At 34.9% G+C, this 19,796-nt stretch overlaps 1 protein-coding gene across 1 annotated transcript in view; it reads left to right on the forward strand.

Moving 5' to 3' along the window:
* The window catches only part of DNAH5 (dynein axonemal heavy chain 5), a 116,447-nt gene that overhangs the window by 34,003 nt on the left and 62,648 nt on the right, over nt 1–19,796 (forward strand). Inside the window, exons 20-38 of the mRNA XM_064705499.1 lie at nt 234–424; nt 507–606; nt 1,884–2,020; nt 3,341–3,542; nt 4,437–4,672; nt 5,882–6,100; nt 6,808–6,870; nt 7,805–8,043; nt 8,843–9,083; nt 9,552–9,751; nt 10,562–10,715; nt 11,357–11,520; nt 12,174–12,330; nt 13,348–13,560; nt 14,326–14,550; nt 15,791–15,963; nt 17,046–17,224; nt 18,800–18,987; nt 19,566–19,760. Of these exons, the coding sequence (XP_064561569.1) occupies nt 234–424; nt 507–606; nt 1,884–2,020; nt 3,341–3,542; nt 4,437–4,672; nt 5,882–6,100; nt 6,808–6,870; nt 7,805–8,043; nt 8,843–9,083; nt 9,552–9,751; nt 10,562–10,715; nt 11,357–11,520; nt 12,174–12,330; nt 13,348–13,560; nt 14,326–14,550; nt 15,791–15,963; nt 17,046–17,224; nt 18,800–18,987; nt 19,566–19,760 (3,476 nt within the window). The remainder of the gene's footprint in view (nt 1–233; nt 425–506; nt 607–1,883; nt 2,021–3,340; nt 3,543–4,436; nt 4,673–5,881; nt 6,101–6,807; nt 6,871–7,804; nt 8,044–8,842; nt 9,084–9,551; nt 9,752–10,561; nt 10,716–11,356; nt 11,521–12,173; nt 12,331–13,347; nt 13,561–14,325; nt 14,551–15,790; nt 15,964–17,045; nt 17,225–18,799; nt 18,988–19,565; nt 19,761–19,796) is intronic.

A 19,796-nucleotide genomic window follows, 5' to 3' on the forward strand; every position in this document is an offset into this window, starting at 1 on the left:
AGCTTCATGGAGAAGAATAGCTTTGCACTTACTTTTCACTTATGCTGCTGTGCAGTTTTGCAGTACATCTTATAAATTACTCAGGAATTCTTTTTCCCTTCAGAAATTACACTCAATACTCTACATTAAGGGATATATTTATTGGTTTATATCAAAACAATATCTAGTTTGATGTCTTGGAAAAAATATGAACAGCTTTTTGTTTTTGTCTCCTGTTTTTGTCTTTTATTTAGAAAATCACAGTATGTCTAAGAAGAAAAAAGGTACTTATCCTATAATTAGGACTAATATTAACCTATCTATCCCTAATATCATCATGACACCCTCTTTGGATGAGGTACAGCAGACACTTAATAAAGCTGTAGATAGTATTGTGAAAGTAATGAAAGGAGTTCAACATTGGAGTAAGGAGAGAATATCCAAGGTTGGTGTCTTTAACAGCCTTACTTAGAACTAGTGGTGCAAAACTGCTGCAAATAAAAAAATAAGCTTTATTTTCTTTCCAGGAGAAAGTGTTAGAGAGAAAAGTTATTCTGTTGCAGTGTGGGAACAGAGACGGCAATTCTGATGATGGAATGAAAGAGACTGGAAAGAAGAGCATCCATGGTAATGATAAACTCTGAAATCACTAAATTTGAATGTTAGGTAATTGTGATTTATACAGAATCTATTGGAAGATATTAATTACAAAATACATCAAAAACAGTAGACTTGATAGAATTTAAACAACCTCATAGATGTAAAATTGCCTCGGAGAAGAAATCTCTTTCTCATTAGAAGGCAGGTTTGTCACTTGTCCTTCTGTGGATTTGAGTAAGGGGATTTTTTGGGCTTCTTGAAGAGTTTTAATGCTTTGGTCATAGCATTTATATTGGTTTCAATTACAGTCATTTTGCTACAAAATAATCTTTCATGATTTGCCAGTGTGGTTGTAATTTGGCGTGTTCAAATGGCATCTTAGAACTTGTGCTTACCCTTTAAGAAGAACTTTCACAATACCTGGTATTGAATAACAATGCCTATGTAAATTGCAATATTGGTGTAAAGAGGATTGTGTAAAAGATTGAATAAAGTAGAATTTCTAAAAGGATTTTCATTATTCTGTTCTGTGACCAGACATTAGGTTGATGAAGTCATTAGTTCAAGGAAATTCAAGATTGTATCTTTCATTGGGTTTTTCTTCTCTGAAACGGTTTAAAATGAAGGAGAGTTAATTGCTCTACATTGTACCTGAGATACTTAGAAAATACATTTGAGTCCTTTTATGTTAGCTCTCTCTTATGCACCTAAAAAGTAGGACAGTAATACTAGAACTGGTTAAGAGGTTGAATTAGTCTTTCAAAACTAAGAATTTGGCTTGCAAGAGATGAAATAAAAAATGATGATAAAGTCAAACTTGTGGATATTTGCTAAGTGATGGACTTTTTAAACCTTTATTCCTTTTTTGTGGACTGATTATGGTCATCTTCTCAGAGTTAATTTGTATTTCAAATTGTCAGTTGCGGGGTATTTCAGAAAATACAAATGCTTAGTGCTGTAAGTAAGCAAAGTAAGCAAATGCTGATATATAGATGAATCACTTAGATGAAGCATAGAGCATAAACCTTGAGGGAAAAGAGAAGAGGAAAGATTCTGTTTGAAAGATTGGTGTGGAACTTGTTCCAAATTTCACAGGGTACCTAGATGGAACAATTTTACTAAAACTGAGATGTTTATGAATTTGTGTTGGCCTCTTTGATTTCAAGTTGCCTTTAAGAACACTCAACTTTAAAATGCATGCTCGTTGAAAAAATATGTAATTCGGTTTTGTCTGTAGGAATTCACTTCTCCTAACCAGTATGTCTGTCCTAAGCCTGCATCTATATTTGAATCTTCTTTTATAGATAGTGGATCAGATGCAGCATCACTCAGTTCATCTGATACTGCAGAAAGCCAGAACTACTTCAAGCATGTTTCAGAGAACAAAGAAATTATTAAATTAGTGTCTTTACTCAGCAGTGCCATCAATTCTACAAAAGGGGTAAGACAGTTGAGATGTTAATTTAATATCACTATTCAAGGGATATTAATGTGTTAGTTTTATTATCCTTGGGTAATAAGGGTAGGCATTTAAAGCTGTAATGAAATGTAATAATGAAAAAGTTTAGGATGGTGGATAGAAAACATGTGGCTGAAAATTTGCAAATATGCTTTAAAAGTGTAACATGGATTAAGTGTGCTCTGTTCCAAGAGATGAGGTTTTTAATATTGCATAAATTAAAACATCATAAAAAACTCTAAGTGTAGTTGTGTTATGTGTAGCTAATGAAGCCAGCATGATTTCTGACCACTTTACAAAGAGGGTATGAAGGTTTTTAGAGGAAAATTAGCTGTCAGATTGGCATTTGTAAAGTGCTGTGTAGAGTTTGCTAGTGTAGGTTAGGATATATTTTAAAGGATATGCATAATTTCTTTGCCTTGTTCTTATTCTATGCACTCTTTAGTAAATTGTATTTCTTTAGAGAGCTTTGCATCAGTTTCTTCTGGGGCTGGTCCAATCTTTTAAGAGTCTTGCTATGTGAAAATCTTTAACTTTGTAACTTCAGTGCTACTAAAACATAGCTACCAGACTGGTGCCGAATAGTTGATAATGGTGGATAGTTATCATGGTATTTTGGTATTTTGTATTTTGTAATACCGTAAACTTTTATCATGTAGTCGGCTTTAAATGCCTGCATGTACTATATTTATCATAAGTCATGGTGTGGATTATTTTTCGTAGCACTCATCTCTCATTTACTTGTTTAATTAGATGCAGGGATGGTTTAACTTTCTCACATTTTTATGAACTCCTGAGAACCAAAAGAATAATTCTCTTTCACACTCATTTAATGATATTCAAATCAAAGAGACCTGAATTGAGTGTAAAAATTAATGTTAAAAAAATTGTCTCATAGCTTCATTATTTCAGAATGAATTTTTCTTGTTATGCTGGGCCCTGGAGCTCAGGTTTGAGTTTCTAGCTTAAGAAATGGCAGGGAAGGACAAGTGTACTGTATCCTAGTTTTAAACTTTACTTCCTACTGATTCCAATGATTTTATTGACTGAAGATTCACTTAATTGGCAAATGTTTAAACTAATCTGACAAATTTGATGTGATGAACAACATCACATCTGTGTGATCAGTAATGGAACTTGCTTTAGCACAAATTTATCAGCAACCATTTGTTTAGTGAGATGATTCAGCCTGCTCCACTATGGAGTTTGTAGTGTACTCCAATGAGCAGCTGCTAAGAAATTATATGCATGTTATATACATGATGCTGAGAATCTTCCTTTGAACTTTTAAATGTCTTTCAGGAAGTGCTTACAGCTTTGGAGAATTTTAGTTGTTACCACCATATATGGCAGAGGGACAAGGAGGAAACCATTAATAAATTAATGGAGGGAAACCCATCACTCTATGAGTTTGAATCTGAAATTCTGCATTTCCAAGACCTGGACCTGAAAATCAGTTCTGAGCCTGAATACATCTGCGTGGGAGCTATTGCCCTGTACACTGGTAGAGTTCAGATTTTCTCCAGAGACGTGTACTTTCTGACTCCAGTAGGAAGGAGAGATGTGACAGTATTGGATGGGTGAAGTAGATTAAAATGGGAAGGAGGAAGGGAGAGAGAAGGGCTGTTTGCTGTTTTGGCTGTAAATGCTGCAAACGAAACACTAACACAAGAATATCTGTGAGGCTCAGCTGGAGTTTATTACCTCACCTGGATACATCTGCTCACTTATGGGGTGGATAGTAGATGGCAGATGTTTGCCCATCCTTGTGTCACTGATTCCCAGGGGTACATATTTCATGGGAGTAAGATGATAAGTTTATGTTACTTTTCTCCTTAGCTGCATGCAGTGAGACAGCTGAATCCCCTGCTATCTAACAATTTCACCAGTGCTATGATGAAACTTTTTTTCTTCAGCTTTCGTAATTAGATTCCTAATTTCCTCCCAAAGTTATTTTTTTTAGAGATTAATTTTTGAAAAGATTTTAGGCTTTGATGAGAGTATTAATCAATTCATTAATGATGTATAGGACAAAAGTTTGTATAATGGTAAATGAGCAAGATGACGAGTATGGAGACCAGCCTCATCTTTCCAGTAGGTACATCCTGGAAAAAATCTATGACATCTAATATATATTAATTGTTCAATGTTTTTAAATGATCTTTCCAGTAGAAAAGATGATAAATTCTGAGAAGATTAGGAGGAAAGCAATAATGAATTGCAAGCAATTTTATAAACCACATGAAGATGTCCATGTGATTTCATCATCTCATGTGTAGGGTTAGATTGAAAAACCAGAACTGGCACTGAAGAGAAAAAATGTAATTAAAAAGACTGAAAGTGTATCTTAACAAATATTTGCAATATCTAATATCTATTAATTGTTCAATATTTTTAGCTGATCTGAAGCTAGCACTGAGATCAGAAACCAAAGCCTGGATGACTTTGCTGGGGTGTCGTTGCAATAAGAAGTACAGAACACAGATGGAAGGAATTTTGACCTTTATAGAGGAAACTGGCAAGAAGTTAAGTCGCAGCATCACAGACCTGGATGATATCAGAATAGCCATGTCAGCTTTAAAAGAGATCAGAGAACTACAGATCTCTATTGACTCTCAAATTGGCCCCATTGAGGTAGCTAGTGGAAATGTTGCATGTATGGGTACTCTTTCAAGAGAGCTGTTACTTTCTGGGTTAACAATGAACTTTGAAAATGTATGATTTAATATGTGTTGAATATTGAGTGACAAGCTGCTTGTGTTCCTGTAAACCTTTTTATGTGAAATTCGGATTTGGGCAAATGTAAACTTGCTGAGGTGAGATGTGGTTTAGTGAATAGTGTAGAAATTGAATGATGTGGGTTAGAGGAAGATGAGAATACAGGTATTTAATGCAAGAAATCTTTTCTTACTTTGTGGAAGAAATCTGTGTATAGAAAGGAATGAGATTCCTAATTTTTTTTTTTTTTAGCTAAGCCTTAAGAAGAGTAAAAAGCTAATGATAAGCAGAGTACCCGAGATTGATTGCTTTTATCAGTTGTATAAGTTAAAATAAACAAAAACAGCTGACTTCATAAAAAAAAGTTAATGTGATAGAATAGAATGCATTTACTGAAAACATCTGACAAATGGCAGCCTTAAAAACAGATGGTAATTCTTTCTCTGCATTTCTGACCAGAGTGTTTATTTAAGAATGCTATAATATGGCAAAATGCACCTTTGATTTTTCAGTAGAATTTTTTTTCCTAAGACATGTTCATGATTCCTGACATGTTCATGATCCTGATTGCCCATAAGCTTCCAATTCTGCAGACAGGAGCCTTGGGTTCTGAAGCACAGGAAGTGATGCTTCAGTTTTGCAAGGGAAGTTGGCATATTTTCCACACAGCATTGTAGACAGATAGTTACATTTCCATTTTTGAAATTTGGCTACAATTTGATCAAACTGGAAAGCATGAATGGAAATAATTTCACTTTATACAAAAATTTTCAAATGAAACTGCCACAGGTTTATTGCTACCCTACCCTGTGCTAATTTATGGAATGTCAGTTGTGTTTTAGAGAAAATTCACCAAGGGTTTTCACTATGTAGAATGTTCATATGTTGGTGGTGCAAGCTGAAATCAATGCTCTGAGAAAAAAATGCAGATGTTTCTTCCAGTTTGGTATTGGTTTGCCCAATTTTGATAATGGCTATGCAAGAAGAACAGAATTTCTTTTTCTAACCAATCATTCTTCATTCTTAAAAATTTTAAATTTTAGCATTTTCAATACATGTTTTCCATATGTTTACAAAGTTAAGTGAAGTTGATATTTTATGTATCTTGATCCAAATTTCTGGCAGGAATCCTATGCTATGTTGAGCAAATATGATCTTCTTGTTGCCAAGGAAGAGACAGAGAAGGTGGACACGTTGCGCTACACTTGGGAAAAACTGCTAATCCGTGCAAATGAAGTGCAGGATGAGCTCATTGCTTTGCAGCCAAACTTCAGAGGAGAGCTTATTAATGCTGTGAAGATTTTTACTGAAGACTGTGCACAGTTCTACTCAGATTATGATCAGGCAAGTGTTTATTTTATTGTATTGGAGAAATTTTTTCAGAGCGATGGGAACATGGAAAGGTTTTTGGATTTGACTAAATAGTAGGATGAGCCTCTACTGTTGAGTAGGTTTATTCTTGTTAAGATGGTGTTTGGGTTTCAGTTCAGGGCAGGTTTGATTAATGTTTTGTATATGACTGATGTAAGTAATGCTGGTAATCAGTTCCCAAAAATTAAGAATTGAGATATTTTAGGTTTTTGAAAAGCATCTAGTTATTATGAACAAATGTGAAGACTAGGATTAATGATTAGCTATGTTAGCATCAGAAAACTCTTCTTTCTTTCTGATATATGTACAAGTGACTTAAGCTCTCACATTCTTTTTCATTAGAATGAGTGAAGGTGAACTAATCTTGTGTCATCATTTAAGTAATGTTGACTTTTACTCAAAAAATGAGCTATGATTTCCTAGCTTTTGCAGTGTAATGAAAAATTTCTGCATTAAAAATACAATTAATTACCTTATTTGATTTTTAAAAATCTTTTTTTAAAAAGTGTTTGTTTTAGAAGGTTAACTGTCATCCCTTGGTTCAGTTGATATCTAATCTGGGGAAGGGATCTGGAGGCTGCAAAAGTGTTTGAGGTTAGCATTTAGAAAGTGCTGATTAGAAATAAGTTGTGGTTATTCTCATCCTCTAAATTGATGTCTTTTTTTTTTTTTCCTTTTAGGATGGGCCAATGGTGGTTGGTTTAACACCTCAGGAAGCCAATGACAGGCTTACTATATTCCAGGTGCTGTTAATTTTAGGACATTACCTAACACTGCAAGTGAGCTAACACATAAAGGCTCTGAAAAGGAATCTCAGTAGTTGAATGAACTTTCATTGATAGATAAGGTTACTCATTTGGCAAAGTCTGTTTTGTCTCAGTGCAAGCTATGTTGGAATTTTTCTATGCATTTGCAAGGAATACTGTTAAAATCTAAAATTTTTTAGGAATCAACATAAAGGCTGTACAGATAATGAGGAGTGATTGCTAGATACAATATTCTGATGAGAGCCTTCCCACAGGTTTAGTGTATTTGGCTATAGGCTATTCTTGTGTTCATTACTGTGTTTATTTTTTTGTGGTTGAAGTCTGTCTTTGTATCGTTATTAATATCTATTCGTGCAATAACAACTTTTAATGCTTCTCCATTTCCCATACTGCTATTCATTTAACTTCCTACTATGTTCCCTGAGTTATATTGCAATTGACAATTAAATTATATTTTTCTTTGCTGCTGTAATGGTAGTAATTCTTCCTTCAACAGTCAATAAGATTTGCACAGAATACTTGGAGAGGTAGAATTTGCTGTATCCATCTTTTTATTTCTTTGTGTGTCATGCTTCACCTCTTTCAAGTGCAATCTTAGCATTTATTGTTCTGTCACTGTGCCACATGAAGTAAATGGTTTTCCTGTCAGCTTCTAAAGATGTGCCTCCAAGCTAAATAAAAGTTGCTTTTCTCAAGAAAATTGTTGACAAAGCTGTTGACAGTGTAAGCTGTTACTATCTCTCTACATCTTTCTATTATTTCCTAGATTTTATTTTCTTATTTTATTTCATTTTCTAATTCAGCTCTAATAATCATTTCACATCTTGAATATTTAGTAATTTTTATTAACTTTTTAATAATTTATTATTATTTAGTTATTTTATTTAACTTTTTTCTTTTTCTTTCTTAGAATCAATGTGATAATCTCTTTCGGAAATATATTACTTGTGCAGGTGGAGAGGATCTTTTTGGTTTGCCAGTTACTCAGTGTCCTCAACTGCTTGAAATAAAGAAGCAATTGAATCTGCTGCAGAAACTCTATAATCTATATAACAGTGTCATTGACACCATCAGTGGCTACTATGATATTCTTTGGTTGGAATTAGACATTGAAAAAATTAACAGTGAACTTATGGAATTTCAGAACAGGTGAGAAACTGCTGCTGTGTTAAAGTTGCCTAAAGTACTTCTTGAATATGATTATAATTGGTTAGCACCAATAATCATATATGAGCATGTATTTATTTAGTGAGGCATGAAAAATGTGAATTTAAATTGAAAAATATATCCATTACCAGTGTCATAAAATCAAGGAAAATTTATATTCTAAGTGCTGAGCATTATTATTCCTTAGACAGATTCTTGGCTACCTTTTTTAATAAGCTTGAAATAGATGTTGAAATTGTTATTTATTTTGTATGAAGGAAAGTTTCACCTTTTTTTTGTAGTATTGTTGTTCATGAGAGATAGATTTATGCTAGATGTCAATGGCAAGTTAGTGAATCGCTGAATAGTTTTTCTACAAAATGGGTTATAGTGCATACACATGGAAGCTGAACTTTTCATCAAACCAGGAATAAAAAAATTTAAAGAATTTAACCCTGGGGAACAGGGTTTTTCTAGAGCTCAGAGCAGTGCATACATCAGACTCACCAAAAGATGAAATCAAGATGTAGAACATTTCAACTGGTTTAGAAGATCACCTGCGCAGTTATTAAAATTATGCACCTACACTCCTTAACGGGAGGCTGTAGCTGCCTATCTAGCTATCAGTTATTGAAATAGACTGGAAACGGATTTTGTCACATGGAGAAGCACATGCAGAAACTCCAAATTAAAGGTAACCTTAATTTGGAAGGTATGTGTTCTCCTGTTAAAACCAACTACTGTGGCTTTAAAGACCAAGTATTTGAAACTTTCTGAAAAGGCTTGCTTTATCTCCGAGTAGGTGCCGTAAACTCCCTCGTGCTGTAAAGGAATGGCAGCCTTTCCTTGACCTAAAGAAGACCATAGAGGACTTCAGTGAATGTTGCCCATTGCTTGAGCACATGTCAAGTAAAGCAATGATGCCTCGGCACTGGAAGCAGATTATGGATCTCACTGAACACAGATTTGATGTGGAGAGTGAAACATTCAAACTGAGGAATATAATGGAAGCTCCACTATTAAGATATAAAGAGGAAATAGAGGTATTGTGAAGGAAGAAATATGGAAACATAAAACCAACAATTTGCTTGTATAGTATAGGAGTATCAGAAGCAAGAAGGAAATCAAAACATTTTTGTAGAAAGAACAGAGATAATAATGTGAGATGGATAATCACTTCAGGTTTTTGTATAAAATTATGACACAAATATATCATGGTGTCAACTTCTTTTTTTATAAGTCATGCCATTTGTGAGGGTACCTTGCATTGTGGCATTAAAATGATGAAAAATAATCACTATATTATTATTTTATTCCCCCCTCAGGGTTGATTAAACTGGGATGTTGTATGCAGATTATTAGCTATGGTGTTTGTATATCTGTAGATCTTTCCACTAAATAGTTGCTCATGAGCCTAATGTTTCCTAGTGTTAAAGGAAATAAGAGCTAGATTCATATACCAGGGACTTGAGGGATTAATATTTTGTTTTGATATCCTGTTTATTTAAAAGGATATCTGCACTTGTGCTGTGAAGGAGAGAGACATTGAGCAGAAGTTAAAACAAGTGATAGCTGAATGGGATAACAAGATGTTTAACTTTGCAACCTTTAAAACTCGTGGGGAGCTCCTTTTAAGAGGTGACAGCACATCAGAAACAATTGCTACCCTGGAGGACAGCTTGATGATTCTTGGTTCTCTCATGAGTAACAGGTAACAGGAAAGGGGGGAGGGAATGGGGGGAGAGATAAAAGTATTAGTAAAAGTCTTTGTTTTAGTGAACAAATCTATCACAGAAATGAAGGTAAATAAACATCTGGATAAAACCTAAGAGCTTGCTTTTCCTTGAACTGTTCATGGGCTAGTTCTTATTGTATCTAGTTTACTTTCCCAATAAATTCTTTTGAAAACATGTAGCTGCAGCTTGGATTTCCTGAATGAACAGCTGAAAAGTTTTCATTGATGCAAGAAAGTGGAGACACAAGAGGGAACACTGCCTGGCTATGGCAGGCATACTATGGGTGTGACAGGCACTGCTACTCTGCCCCTGTGACAGGTCATTGCCACATGCCAAAGGTGCTGAGAATCCCAGTTGGAGTGAGCTTCAATTGGTCTGGTTTCACATGCCAAAAGACACTGATAAATAAGGAACACAGAACGTGATCATCAGGTAGATGCTCAAAAGCAGGAGTTTAGAAGAGTTCAGGAACTCTGAGTTTACAGCTTTCAGGATCTTGAGTAGTCCCTTTACCTTAGCATGAAATTGTAGTCTTGCTCCCACCCTACTCCTGTTGGGTCAGAGCTGTGCTATGCACCTTGTGTACACAGCAGCAAGTTGGAGCTGATTGGATTTAGAGCTGCCAACTAGCTGAATTAAGTTTTTATACTTTCAATTGAAAAATTTTAAGCATAAAAACTAGTCCTCATCCTGTGACTTATATGCTGCCTTTCAAGATTCTTGGTTTTTTTCTTGAAATAAAGAAATGCCTCTTTTCTGTTTTTTTTTTTTTTTTTTAATTGTAGATACAATACACCATTCAAGACACAGATTCAGAAATGGGTGCACTATCTTTCCAGCACAACGGATATAATTGAGAACTGGCTGACTGTGCAGAACTTGTGGATTTATTTAGAAGCTGTTTTTATTGGTGGTGATATAGCAAGGCAGCTTCCAAAGGTTTCTAGACATGCCTTTTTTCAGTTTTCTTATCAACATTTTAAGAATAAAACTGTACTGTGATGTCATTGATGCAGTAACATTAAATTTAATTTCTTTTGGTATTTAACAAAACTGATCTCGCTAGGAAATTAGGTGAGCAGTGCCAATGGAAGACATGGTGTGAGAAAGAATAAAAAATCATGTGATCTGTTTGATCTTTTGATTTCTAGATTGTTTAAATACATTGTGCCTAGTAGTAGCCTTCTGTAGTAGTACCTACCACTAGCATAGTAGTACTTAGGAATCCTTATCTTAAACTTTCCTGCATGGTTTTTCAAATTAAAAATTAACTTTAGTTTTAGAAAAAAAATCTTCGGCTTTGAAGCTCCAATTCAAGTATAATGAGTTTTCTGTCTTTTTCTCTAGAAATGTAAGAGAAAGTACATAGCAGGCTTGACAGCCAAGTATAAAATAAGCTCTATTGTGTAAGCTGAAAGAATTGTGTCTAAGCTGAAATATTTCTAGAAGACATGTGATTACTAGTCAGAAGATTGCTGTTGAGATTACTGAGTGCTGGTTCTGGAACAAGGTGCCTTTTCCCTCTTCTCTCTTCCCTCCTCCATTTTTTCCATTCCACATTCACTGTCATGTTTCAACAGGAAGCAAAGCGTTTCTCTAACATTGATAAATCCTGGGTAAGGATCATGACCCGAGCTCATGAAACACCCAATGTTGTTCAGTGCTGTGTTGGAGATGAAATAATGGGACAATTATTGCCACATTTACTGGAGCAGCTTGAAATCTGTCAGAAATCGCTCACAGGGTAAGATTACTATGAGACCATGTTCTTGGCCAGATGGTTGTGCATTGTGTAAACTGGGGAAAGAGCAATTGCTCAAGTACTGTCCCATGAACTTTGAAAGATCATGTTCTTATTCTACTGTGAATGCAGTTGAACTGAGCGGACAAGTTAGCAGGATAATATAACACCTCCAAAGAAACCAACTCATGGATAAGTATTTCATTTGTGGCTAAGGTGTCACTCACTGTCTATCTCTGTTGGAACCAAAGCTGATTTCAGTCTAGTTTCAATCCAGAAGGCAGTCTAGATTTGTGTGTCCCATTCAAACCTTTCACAGATCTGGGACACATTCAGCTTGAGAGATGTAAATAGCAAGTAAAAGAGTTAATGTAAAATATTTTATTTCAGTTTAGTTTCTTTTCTTTTTACTGGTGTTTAGATTATAGCAACTAATAAAAGTTTTGCATTAAATGATTTCTGATAATAAGAGAGTAGCTTTAAAGCAGATGCTTAGCATGAATGTATGATGGATAAAAATTGTTATTGCTACAGCTAAATTTGTATAATAAATTGTGAGAAATACCACTTTTAAAAAGGAAAGGATGTAGAAATCAACCCAAATCATTTACCATCTACCCCCTCCCGGCTTCTCTACCAATTTTTAAAAAATGCAGGTACCTGGAGAAAAAGCGCCTGCTATTTCCACGATTTTTCTTCGTGTCAGATCCTGCTCTCTTAGAAATTCTTGGCCAGGCATCCAACTCTCACAATATACAGGCACATCTGCTGAATGTGTTTGACAACATTAAAACTGTCAGGTTCCATGAAAGGGTATGTACTGCACACTTCTCATTGTTACATTCCTTCTCATTAACACTGTCTCATACTTGCTAAATTAGAGAGCTACTTGATTGCATAAGGCATTCCACTGTTTTACTTTATTCACTAACTATTTGATGCTGAGTAGGCTTTCTTAATTAAGGATTTGTTTCCTCATTTATGATGTGGTAAAATATCACGTAGAATAGCAAAAATTTGCACCATTGCTTAAATTTCAGAAAAATCCACCCATGTACTGAACTTTTATTCTGTGGCTTCCTCTCACATAAGCTTTTGAGTCTTTACAAGCTTATTTGTATCTTTACATTGCCTGTATTTGTATTTTTCTATTCATGTTTTCATTGTAAGAAAAAGAGAGTATGTACTGTCTCTCCTGTTTCTGACCTGCCCTTACTGTACCTTCACACACAGTGTTTGAAGAACACATTTCCTATACCTTTTACAAGAACAGATAGCAACATTTTCTCATTATATATGCATTTTATTAGAAACTAATTATCTCCTCATGCTTTTGAAATTCCTTTGATTTTCCACGTTGCTTAACTTTTCTGTTTACATTATTTTTGTTTCTAAGGCAGCAAATATTGTTTGGCGGTTAACTCACCAATAATGGGGGAAGGCTTTCTTTATTGTGACTGGAAAGTGAATGTTGTTACAGAATCACAAAATGGGGCAGGTTGGAAAGGACCACAGTTTGTAGTCTGGTCCAGCCTCCCTGCTCAAGCAGGGTCATCCTAGAGCACATGGCACAGGATTGTCTCTGAAACTTAAGTGAGATTCGGAAATTGTCAATATATTAGGTTTTGTCTCCTTGTTCATGACAGTGTTTTGTTTAAAGCCTTTCTTCATAGCAAAATAATGATTTAATAGTCTTTACATTTCATTGAACAAGTTGATATAATCCATTAGTTACTTAAATCAATGTAATGGAGTGATGGCAGGAAAATACTAATTATTGTAAAGATAAATTATGTATCTATAAACACAAGATATTTTTTCTTTTACTAGATATATGATCGTATACTGTCAATTAGTTCACGAGAGGGTGAGACTGTAGAGCTGACTAGACCTGTAATGGCTGAAGGTAATGTGGAAGTTTGGCTCAGCTCTCTGTTGAAGGAATCCCAGCTATCACTACACCAAGTTATTCGCCAGGCAGCTATGGACATCCAGGAGACAAGTTTCGAGATTACTGAATTTCTTTCTACTTACCCAGCCCAGGTAATATCATTGCTAAATGAATGAAGAATTATTCCCAGGTATTTATCAGGTTTTCTTCTTGTCTTTGCATTCAAGGTTGTTAAATACAAAACTAGTGTTTAATTTTATTTGAATCATCTCAGTCTTTTAAGTTTCAGTTTCACAGAGCTGAACCCAAAAGATCACTTACCCTAAAGCTCCTGATTAAAAAGGAAGCTGAATGCAATAAATTAACATAATGAAGTTAACACTATTTTTTACAAGCTTAATACTTGACTGCTGGAGGAAAAGTAATAAAACTGTATGTTTGTTCATATATTCAGGACAATGCTATGTATTGCTGAAGATTTGAAACTGAGGGTGTTGTTGAGGGAAAATTATTTTTTAGTAGAAGCTTCCCTTGTGATCAGGAACATTGGAATGGAATAAAGACTTTGTGAATTACTCTAAAAATATTTCAAATTGAAGCAGTAATTATTCACTGGCTAGTTATTATTTATATAAAGTATATTTGTTACCTATAGTATTTTTATATATACTGTAAATTATATGGGCAGTTGTATAAGCAAGGCACTGTAGGCAGTATCTACAAGACTGAGGTACAGGCTTAACTATGCATTTATGAATGCAGCTGGACACAAAAAACATGACCTCTATATGAATCCATGGAAAGTAATTTTATACATAAAATAAGAGAAAAATTTCTTTAGTTTTCCTGTGTCTGTGAATGAAAATTTTAGGTGAAAGAGAAAAGATTATGAAGCATATACTTCTGTGTTTCTTAAGGTTGGGTTATTGGGGATCCAAATGATTTGGACAAGAGACTCAGAAGAAGCTTTGACTCTTGCCAAGCAGGATAAAAAAGTTATGCGTAAGACAAACCAGTTTTTCCTGGATCTTCTGAACATGTTGATAGATATGACAACAAAAGACCTCAGTCCATTTGAGCGAGTTAAATACGAGACGTTAATCACTGTTCATGTGCATCAGAGGGACATTTTTGATGGTCTTGTAAGTATTAAAAAATTAAAAATTAAAAATTAATTACAAGGAGTTTTCCACATAATACAATGTGAAATGATAAGAAAATACTATGATACCTATGCACTCCTGCCTCATAAGATAAACATTTAATTTCATTACTCTAACGATTATGTGTCCTGGAATATTATGAAAGTGCAGATGCTGCTTCAACCAAGTCTTAATTACTTTTAAGTAATTCAGTGGGTTTTCCTCTCCCCAAGCAGTAGCAGAATTTTATGTTTCATGTTGGTCCACTAAAGTTAATAGTGCCTCTGTGGCATGATCAGTTAGGGACTTCTTTTTCCTCATACATTTGTTGCAAACAATTTTCCTTTTTCTGGACTGCATAATGAATTTCTACAAGTCAATAAAATGAATAAAGAGCTATAGTACAGGAAAAAGGTGGAAGCTGGTATTCTCTCTGTTCTAGTTTCAATAGCATACATAATTATTACTTAGGAATTTTTAAATTCACTTTACACCTTCTCATGCTGACACAGGATGCTAAAATAAGGACAATGCATTTAGTTTGATCAGACTTAAAGCTAGCATGCCCTTTTACTTATGGGAAGTCCTGGAGCTGATTCTGAAATTAAGCTGTCCAAGAAAAGAATTATTTAGTTTTGGTCCCTTATTAATAGGCAGGCATTTATCTTTTAATTGTAGAATCATTTGTTTCTAGTATAATCATTTTATGTAAAGTGTAGTTTTTAGATACAAACTAAATGATTTTTTAAATCCTGTTTTAATATTCAATAGAGCAACTGTGACTTATTCTCAGTTCTGTTGCATTCCTTAGATAGAATCAGCACCATGACACTGCCATGAAATATCTTTTTTCCCAATGTGCAAGTGGTTTCATACAATTCTCATAGCAGTTCATGAAATCACATTATGTACTTCTGACTCATGTAAAAGTAAAGAGGTAGAGAGGACTAAAAGGAATGGCAATTTTAAAGTTAAACTGAAGTTGAGGCTTATGGACTGCTAATTTGTATTTAGACTTTTGACACACTCGTCTGAAGTCTGAAGTTCCTCTGCCTAAGTATGTGATTGAACAATAATGCATTACAATTTTTGTGGTAAAAATCCAGATATGTTCTCCACTATCCACTATATTTTACTATATTTGCAGTGCTGCCTTTGAATCTGCTACTTAGATGACATAATATAAATGTGAAAGTAAATGTTAACCATGAATGCCACAGCCTTGTCTTCCCTCTCTTAGTGCTGCATGCATATCAAGAGCCCTACGGACTTTGAGTGGCTGAAACAATGTAGATTTTATTTTAATGAAGACTCTGATAAAATGGTGATTAAGATCACTGATGTGAGCTTCACATACCAGAATGAATTCTTGGGCTGTACTGACAGGCTTGTCATAACACCTCTTACAGACAGGTGAAAAATTTTATTCCTTTATTCTTTGCTGCCAAACCTCAGCTTTTACAAGAGCAATTTTGTCATTCCTGTTGGATGCACATTGATCTCTGCAGAGTTTATCCTTCACAGACTTGTCAAAGTCAGTACTTTCGTATGGAATGCTTAAATAATTTTTGTTTCTGTGCCTTTTAATGTGAATAATGTCCGACTTATTTTCTCCCACATACTTGCAATGGTCCCCATAAATGTCCTGAAGATCACATAATGTAAGTGACCTTCATTCTTATGTACATGAAGCCAACATACCTGAGGATCTGATATATCCAACAGATAAAATATGTCGAGATACAGGACAAAAGTAGGTGTTTACAGACAAGCTAATGAAAAGAGCTAAGAAAAAACAGACAGGAAAAGCAATTTTTATTCAGCTGCAGTAGTTTGGAGATCTTTGATCAAAAAGGATGTTGAAAGAATTCCAATCCTATTAACAGAGAGATCTACCTGTCTAACTCAAATAGCACAAAGAATGCTTTATAACCTATCATTGGCAAAATCAAGCCATTATTTAGTTGGTTGTGGGTTTTTTTTAACTATTCCATACAAAAAATTTCTAAAGCTAGTCTTGATATATAATTATTAGCTGTTGTTTTGCTGCATTATGCATAGATGTTTCATTTATGAAAATGGGATGCACTGTGTGATCAAATTTCAAAGATGGACAAGAAAGGAAAGGTTAGATATCTTTCATTATTGTACTCCACAGTATAATGTGTTTCAAAGCTATTTTCAAAGACAAAATAACTTAGTATCCAAGCTATTAAAACTAAGATTAAGCAGCATCTCTGCATCTGCTTTCTTCCATTCTTGTGATCTTTTAGGTTACTAATAATTGAGGATTATCTGCTCTTTCACTTTATGTGTGATGAAATGAACCTTAATATTCCCTGCACCAGAAACTGAGTCCTTATTGATCTAAATTGTAATTAGTGGAATATCATTTCAACACTTCCCTTTACTTCTTTAAATCAGACCTTGCGCAAGTTCCTCTAGTATTATACAGAAATCCCTCTGCTGCACCTTGATTGATTGTTGCCTTTTAGATGTTACATCACTTTGGCTCAAGCATTGGGCATGAACATGGGTGGAGCACCTGTGGGACCTGCAGGAACTGGGAAAACTGAAACCGTGAAAGATATGGGACGGTGCCTTGGAAAATATGTAGTGGTCTTCAACTGTTCAGACCAGATGGACTTCCGAGGACTTGGGAGGATCTTCAAAGGTAAGATGTGGACTAAAGGTAAGCTGTTGGCCAAACAGTTAGTTGTTTTCTGGGATGCACAAAGCACAGTATAACTAACTGGGCAGAGAAAGTGATCCACTGTACTCAGCTTTGGAGTGGCCTCATCTCGAGTACTCTGCAGTTCTGGAGTCAACAATACAACATATAAAAATACTGGAATATATCCAAATGACAGCAAAAAAGATGGTGAAAGAGCTAGAGGACATGACTTAAGAGGAACAGCTAAGTATACTATGTTTGTTTTGCTTTGAGAGACTGAGGGGTACCCTCTGTGCTGTTTATAACTTCCTCATGAGGGTGAGTGGAGACGGAGGTGCTGATCTCTCTGGTGTCTGATAGGGGAATGGCTTGAAGCTGAATGGGTGAAATTCAAGGTAGGTATTCACTGAGAGTGTTGTCAAGCACTGGAGCAAGCTCTCCAAGGAAGTCATTTGGGTCTCAAGCCTGTTAGTGTCTAAATAGTAATTATAAAATGATTTTTATGTATGGTTTAAATTTTAGATACACCTTTAAGGAGTCAGCAGTTCTATTTTTTGATCCTCATAAGTCCTTTATAAGTCAGTTCTTTATATTCTGAGATATTTTAGGAACTACATGAGAGTTTCAAAGGATAAGAGGACATCTCCATGAAACAAGGTTGAAACATAACAGGCAGATGATTTCAGCCTTTTAATAAATGCAAGTAATTAATATCTTTTTGTGTATAAAATACAGTTGGAACACTGTCTTCAGTAAATAGAAATGCTATGAAAACATGACACAATTTATGAAAGGATAGATAAGGTCACTTAAAATGACTTAAAGTCACAAGGAGAACTGCTGCTGTGAAGACAAAATGCTATGAAATTGATTGCTGAATTGGTCAGATGTGCTGAGTTTTGATTTCAGTGTTTTGTCTCATTCAAATATTGAAGTTTCTATCAGTAGAAGGAAATGCATGGGTCATTGTAGATATCCTAAAAACAATTGGCAGAGCTCACTGAAGTTAGGTGCAGATGACATTTTTTAAGCATCTGAAGTTTATACCTGTTAGTCATGGCAGATGTCAAATTAGAGACCAAATGGAAGTTCTTGATTATTGTATTGCTGCAAGTGACTGTATCTATGATTTTGTTTTGGTTTTCCCACAAAATCCAAGCAAAAATACAGATCTGGAATAGACTGACCTCCAGCTTCTTGATGCAACTGTTTTGTTCATTTTAATATGTCCAGTAAGCTGTTGACAACCTGTCACATTTTCATAGAATTACTGGAGGAATTTTTCTTTAGGGGGTAAAGAGGGACAGGAAAACATTTAAGATATAAGAAAAAAATCAAAGAACGTAATATGCTATAAAATCTTAAGGACTTTGTGAGTTTGTATTTCTTACTTGAAAAGGAATTAAAATTCTTCTCTTTGTTCTTTTCCCAACCCTCAAAAATAAACACTTACGTCCCTTCCCTCCCCCGCCCCCCACCCCAAGATAGAGTAACATAATTTTTGGATTGTGAATTGCACCAAAAAAAGGTTTAAAAACATCATGGTTATATGCTTAATTGCTTTTCTCTTTGAAGGTCTGGCTCAGTCTGGCTCCTGGGGTTGCTTTGATGAATTCAATCGTATTGATTTACCAGTGCTATCAGTAGCTGCCCAGCAAATAGCAATCGTGTTGACATGTAAGAAGAAACGTAAAAAAAGGTTTGTTTTTACTGATGGAGACAATGTAGAAATGAACCCAGAATTTGGCATCTTTCTTACAATGGTAAGTATTCAGTAAGTTCTAATACACCAGTGAGGACTGTACAATAATCAAGTCTAACTTGGTGCTTGCTAACTCTTACATCATTCAGTTCTTAGAACTAACTCACTGATAGTTTGGGAACATTGAGCATTGCTACAAAAACAGTTTACAGGGTCTTGTTTCAATAGCATCAAGCACATGCAACTAAAAAATGTGGGCATTTTATTTGCAGGCATAAATACAAGTTATCTCAATTTCAGATTGCTTCTACATGCGAAATTCTGGCTCCCAAAGTATGCTTTTTTGCTACAATTACAGAAAAATTGCCATAAAGATATAGGTAGGAGTAGCCAGAAAAAATAAGACCTATAAGACAAACTCAGATTTGAAATGCTTAGGTGGAATTATTTTTCATGTCTCATGGGTATAAAAGAGGCAAAAATTCTGTAGAGATATGGTGGTAAGTCTGCATGGCAATTAATTTTGACATTTGACTTAAAGCAAATGAATTATTTTTACTACCAAGATGGGATATTGTTTGCTGATTCTTCTGTTTGTGCAAGGTACATTCAACTTCAACACCTATTTTTCCTCTTCAGAATCCAGGATATGCTGGGCGGCAAGAACTTCCTGAAAACTTGAAGATCAATTTCCGTTCAGTGGCTATGATGGTTCCTGATCGTCAGATCATAATTCGTGTTAAATTGGCCAGTTGTGGTTTCATTGATAATGTTGTGTTGGCAAGGAAATTCTTTACCCTGTACAAGCTGTGTGAAGAACAGCTGTCAAAGCAGGTGATTACACTCATATGATGCAACCTGATTATTTTA

Source organism: Zonotrichia leucophrys, chromosome 2, assembly GCF_028769735.1.
Source record: "Zonotrichia leucophrys gambelii isolate GWCS_2022_RI chromosome 2, RI_Zleu_2.0, whole genome shotgun sequence".
Classification (NCBI taxonomy): domain Eukaryota; kingdom Metazoa; phylum Chordata; class Aves; order Passeriformes; family Passerellidae; genus Zonotrichia; species Zonotrichia leucophrys.